Source organism: Pundamilia nyererei, unplaced genomic scaffold (genome assembly GCF_000239375.1).
Source record: "Pundamilia nyererei isolate P.nyererei 1_Seehausen unplaced genomic scaffold, PunNye1.0 scaffold00013, whole genome shotgun sequence".
NCBI lineage: Eukaryota > Metazoa > Chordata > Actinopteri > Cichliformes > Cichlidae > Pundamilia > Pundamilia nyererei.
In genome coordinates this window covers 6,422,622-6,428,402 of record NW_005187414.1, presented here as the reverse complement: position 1 = coordinate 6,428,402, position 5,781 = coordinate 6,422,622, and the positions used below count along the sequence as shown (strand labels likewise).

The 5,781-nt window shown below is 39.3% G+C and overlaps 1 protein-coding gene across 3 annotated transcripts in view; it reads left to right on the top strand.

Moving 5' to 3' along the window:
• trdn (triadin) overlaps window positions 1-5,518 on the top strand; it is a 21,632-nt gene extending 16,114 nt beyond the window's left edge. For all 3 annotated transcript variants that reach the window (XM_005725047.2, XM_013908743.1, XM_005725045.2), the window contains 3 exons: window positions 3,701-3,748; window positions 4,742-4,891; window positions 5,335-5,518. In XM_005725047.2, the coding sequence (XP_005725104.1) occupies window positions 3,701-3,748; window positions 4,742-4,891; window positions 5,335-5,357 (221 nt within the window). In that variant the 3' untranslated portion in view covers window positions 5,358-5,518. The remainder of the gene's footprint in view (window positions 1-3,700; window positions 3,749-4,741; window positions 4,892-5,334) is intronic.
• The last annotated feature ends 263 nt before the right edge of the window (window positions 5,519-5,781 follow it).

Sequence of the window (5,781 nt, the reverse complement as noted above, 5' to 3'; positions counted from 1 at the left end):
AAGAAAGAAAGAAAGAAAGAAAGAAAGAAAGAAAGAAAGAAAGAAAGAAAGAAAGAAAGAAAGAAAGAAAGAAAGAAAGAAAGAAAGAAAGAAAGGTGGAGCGGAAGGGAAACTGAGTGACAGAGTGACAGCAATCAAAAGAAGGAGAGGGAGCGTTAGCAAGGGAGAAAGCTGGCCTCCTGTTCCCTGTCTCTCTGGCTCTGTGTCTGCAGTGCCAATCAAAGAAATGTCAGTGCATTAATCAGTTGTTTTATGAGGCTCCATTAGCCTATGCACCTCCTCCGCACTGGGCGAGAAGCAGGCGGAAAGCTTCCTCCACCTGGGAGAGAGAGACTGAAAGAGATCCACGGAGAAAATCCAAACAATCCATTTAGCACTCCAGAGCCAACAGTTATCTAAATGCAGAGTATTGATGAATGTGCTAATTCCAACATGTTCCTCAGAGAGGCAGATGCAAAACACCTGCACTGCAGCGGCAGCATATGATTACAGTTTGTTTTAAGGACTTTTAGCAGCTTAATAACAGGTAATAGTTTCAGGACCAGAGAAACCAAAATAAAAATTAATATCTGGCTGCTTGCAGATATATTCAGGCAGAGCAGCGACAGGTCACACCTTAATCAGCTGATTGCACATGAGATCAGGTCATTTAAAGCTCACGTGTGCAGCTCGGTAAGACAATAAACAGACACAGCAGCAATTACTGGACAGTTTAAGAAAGAGTTAAAGAAGCTGTGACACACAAACAGCCTTTAAAGTAGACAAAAAAAGTGTTGAAAGGCACAGAGGGGAGGAAGCAGAAAACAATATTCCAGCGTCATGTCTTCATAATGCTTCTCGTGCAGCATTTGATTGCAACCTAATCACTCTCGTGTTCAGTAATCCAACCTAGAAATCACATTACAGTTTCTATTACCGTAACGAGGAAACATTTAGCTGAATGTGTGTTTAACTAATGCATTTGTCGTTAATAGACGGCATGCTTCATTCATTCAACAAAACACCGCCTCTGAATGTAATCCAGAGCACCATTACAATCATTATGGGAATAATAGTTTAGCTGGAAATGCAATTTGTAGGAAACCGGGGGCCCAATTTCCCGTGGAAAAAGGTAATCCTTAAAATGACACAATTGGAGAAAAATACGTATCATTTGGTACCTTGGTGGCCCTCTCGGAGAGGTCGCCCTTTATAAATGTTTTTAGCTGAGGTAAGTCCATTGGTTTCATTGCTAATAATTGTGTGTTGTTGTTAAGCTTGATTGAAATCTCCATTTATTTATTTTTTAATTCAGAGACATCAAATCTTCTTATTGAATTCTTATATTTGATCTTAATAAAAATGCATCCACCATCCCATAATCCCCTTCTGCTTTTACTTCTACTTGACCTGTCCTCTTTGACAACTCCAAACCTTTATCTTAATAGATTTAACCATCGCCAAAAAATAAAACAACAAAATATCTTACTGGAAAAACAGTGGCTCAGTTTCCTGACAGATCATACAAATTTAGAAAACTTGACTTCAACTTTAAAGAACAATTTGACCCAATTTGGAAATCGTCGTTCTTATGATACCCGGCGTGCATTTAAAACAATAACATGACAAAATCACACGCCGAGAATCCCACCACTTTTGATACACACAACCCACCTCATCTCCTTCACTGTTTCTTTGATCTTTTATTCATCGGCAAATAAATAAATTAAAAAGGTGTGTGTGTGTATGCGTGTGCAAAAAAAAGTTTCAAAAAACCCCCAATGGGCCATGTTCATAGCAGCCTGTGGAGTGAATTTGTGGACGACTCTGGGGGGGGCGATTTGACAAGATGAACAAATATAAATCAGTTTTTAAAAAACACTTGTAGAGCAGTTTATGGTTGAGGCAGAGTGTTTAATATTTCAGGTATTTTTGATACTGAGCAGATACCTGGGTTGCAGACTGCAGAGAATACAGTGGATCTACTGTACATTAAATATTGATAATTTTATATAATATATATGACACATTTTTTAAAAAGCAATACTTTTGGCAGAGTGTAGATATAATAGTTATACATAGATATTAATAAAACAAGGGACAGTGTATTAGACCAGTATATATATTTATAGATCATTTATATATTAGTCTGTATAATAATAATAATATTTTCATCACATGAGTATGAATATATATTTTTTATGTCACTAACATTTGTTGCTTATTTGTTTGAAATACAGATCCATCCATTCGCTTCCGCTTATCATTTTCAGGGGTGCTGGAGCCTATCCCAGCTGTCATAGGGCGAGAGGCGGGGCACACCCTGGACAGGTCGCCAGTCTATTGCAGGGCCAACACACAGGGGCCGACAACCATTTGCACTCACATTCACACCCAGTGGCAATTTAGATTATCCAATTAACCTCTCCCCACAAGTTGCATGGAAACGGTGGGAGGAAGCCGGAGTACCCGGAGGGAACCCACGCAAACACGGGTAAAACATGCAAACTCCACACAGAAAGACCGCGGCCTGCGGCAACAGTGCTAACCACCGTGCCACCGTGCTGCAGACCTGAAATGCAGATCTGATTTTAATTCATATAAGAAATAATTTACAGTGAAATTCATGCTGTTACGATGTCATTATCTTTCTATTTTTGCCTCTGTATGCCACCACAGTGCACTTTTTTATTTTTTTTTATTTTAGGTCCTTATTTATTGCAGGGATTTATGAACTATTTAGGAATTACAACCACATTTATACACAGAAAAACAGAAGTAATTGGACAACTGACTAAAAAGTGGTCACCTGCTGAAGCCAGTTCTGGTATATTCTTAAAATGGCCTGTATTTATATAGCGCTTTACTAGTCCCTAAGGACCCCAAAGTGCTTTACACATCTAGTCATCCACACACACATTCACACACTGTTGATGGGAAGCTACATTGTAGCCACAGCCGCCCTGGGGCGCACTGACAGAGGCGACGGAGTAAAAAATAGACGAAGCTTCCAGCTCTGTAGAATGAAGCCAATGCTAGTCACAGTAAACCTGCACGCTTTTTCAAATCTCCCGGCAGTGATATCTGTAGTTTTCAAAAAAGACTTCTGGTCCTATACAAGTCAAGGTTACAAGTCAAGGACCTACCTGCATTTATATAATAATTCAGTCCTTTTACATTTTTGGTAACTGGTAAAAAACAATTGTGTATTACTGACTTAAAGATTTAAAGATCCAGTATCAGGGTGCTTGTAATGGAAAGATTAGTGAGTCACAACTATTTATATTTGTGCAGATGAGATCAGGGGTGGAAATCCAGGTAAAAATTAATCAGGAATGTTTTAATATTTCTGCAAATTTAATACCGCTGTGGTTTCTTGCTGTGCTCTCATTCCGCATGTGCGCTGCATCATGGAGAAAAAAAATGTTTTTTTAATGGAAAGTGTGATTTGTGTTCGGGAGCAGCTTTTTTTCTTTCTCTTTAACATCTTTGCTGCATTAAAGCGGCAAAGCTGCAACTCTAACGCTATATGTGGCTGAAAACACGAACTATGCAGTCAGGCGCAGAGACGACGGCTGCTGATCGTTGTTTTTCTCAGCTCTCGTTGTGGATTATCTTTCTATTGTGCGTGTTCTTCCTTTTCCTCTCAGCATGCGTCCTGTGTGTACTTCATACGATGCAGTTTCGGTTAATGTCGTGCTTGTGTGTCTCCCCTCCTCAGGCCTCCCTCCCCCTGCCGCCATTGCGAAGAGAAGTATGAGGACTAGAGGCAAGCAGAGACTTCTAAGCCAGCATACATCACATATACACCCAAATTCAAAACATAAACCTGTCGCATAGTGTACTATACTATGCTATGCTATGCTAGATACTATACTATATAGCATATTGTATACTATGGTAGAATACTAGCATATGGTTGTGAAAACAAACCAAGGCTTACAGAACTGTGACAAACCCCATCATAGTGTGTGAGCTTGAACAGCTTCATAGGGTAAAGTCTTATATAAGCGTCTGTCATATAAAATCTTACTGTTTGGATGTTAAACATGGCTAAAGTTACAGTTGATGACATCAGTCTAATTATTTGTAATCCCCATGAGCCAAAAGCTCAGGCGAGCTTCACACTGGTCTAAACCCTCTGTGTCACCTTGGTTTTTCAACTCTGGTCTCTACACGATATCAGTGGGAGTGGATATTCGAACACACAGCTCTGACTGTGAGGTCAAAAGTGCTTGAGATGGACAGCCAATCAGAAGAAAGCCCTCTTAAAGGGAGAAGAGCTAAAACAGCTTGTTTCCAAAGTCTAAGATCAGATAACTAAGATTATTTTTGAACTGTGAAAGCAAAGATACTCTATTAGAGTCCAAATAAATACAGGATAGTAATTAATCACTGGCCACTTTATTAGGTATAACTGTTGAACTGTTTGTTAATGCAAATATCTAATCAGCCAATCACATAGCGGTAATTCCATGCAAATTTAGGCACGTAGACACGGTCAAGACAACCTGGTGAAGTTTAAACTGAGCATCTGAACGTGGAAGAAAGCTGATTTTAAGTGACTTTGACTGTGGTACGGTTTTTGGTGCAGACAAATGCTTAGAAAGTGCTTAGTTTTGGTCACTTTCTGAGAGAAAGTTACTTTCCAGCGAAACTTTGATTTGCCGTTCTAGTTTAGATAAAACATTAAAATGAAAGGTTCTGTTGTTTAGTTATATACTATTCATTAGATCTTTATCTCTATTCTGCTTTGCTTTAGGTGGAGTTCGTCCAATAAAATCAAGCTCTGTTGGAGTCTCACCTCAGGAGAGCACTGAGTGGCTGGAAATGATGTGGGCATTTGCAGCCAGTCTGGTAGCTCCTGATGAGGAGGAGGAAGGTATTCATCATCTAACCGAAAGCCTCACATGTAAGAAAACATCACCTGACATTAAATTAACCCTCAGTTGTTTGACCGTTATTAACAATTCATGCGATGCTCATCCTGCCTAACGTTTTATCAAGGGCTTAGCTTTTGCAGTAGCTGACTAAGAGGGTTATGATGAATAGACAAAGTGTGCACACATGCCGCTGAGGGCAATTTAAAACTGCATTTAAAACATTTACCGTAGATTCAAAAATAACTAAAAGTCATTCTGATTCACACTGATGGCAGCAGAAAGATGTGCTACAGTTCAAGGCCAATCAAAAGGCAAACAATCATTCCTTTATGCACCCAGTCTTAAACTGATTGCTGGGTAATGTCAGCCATTTATTTTCATGCATGTAAAGGAAAGTTTGTCGTATGTGTCGCTCACCATCTGGCAATATTTAACATTAATATTTTTATGAACTCTGTTTCTTGCGTATCAGCTTTCCACTCAGAGGAACTCTGAAGGGCAGGAAGTGGAAAAGGACCAGAGCTGGAGGAGAGAGGACAGAAAGGTTGAGACGGCTGTTACAGTGTTGCACATTAAATCGCAGTAATGTTTTTTCTGTCTGTTGTTGAGCGGTAACTGATGATTTAATTTGATGAATAAAAGATTCCAAATTGAAACCTTTGCGCTTTTTTTTTTCTGCTTGTAGTTACTGGACTTTTGTGATTTGCTCTAAAATAGGTAGATTGTTTTTTAATCAAATTTTAGGCACATTACATCTTCCCCGTGTTACCATGGAGACATAAAATGACAAAATGTAAGGTAATGAAATGAAACACTCCTGGCTTCCACCTCCACCATTGCAACATCCAAAAAAGGAATTTATTGCTCTTTAACAAAAGACAGTCACCTCTCATGCGTCGAGCATTACAACAGCTCATGA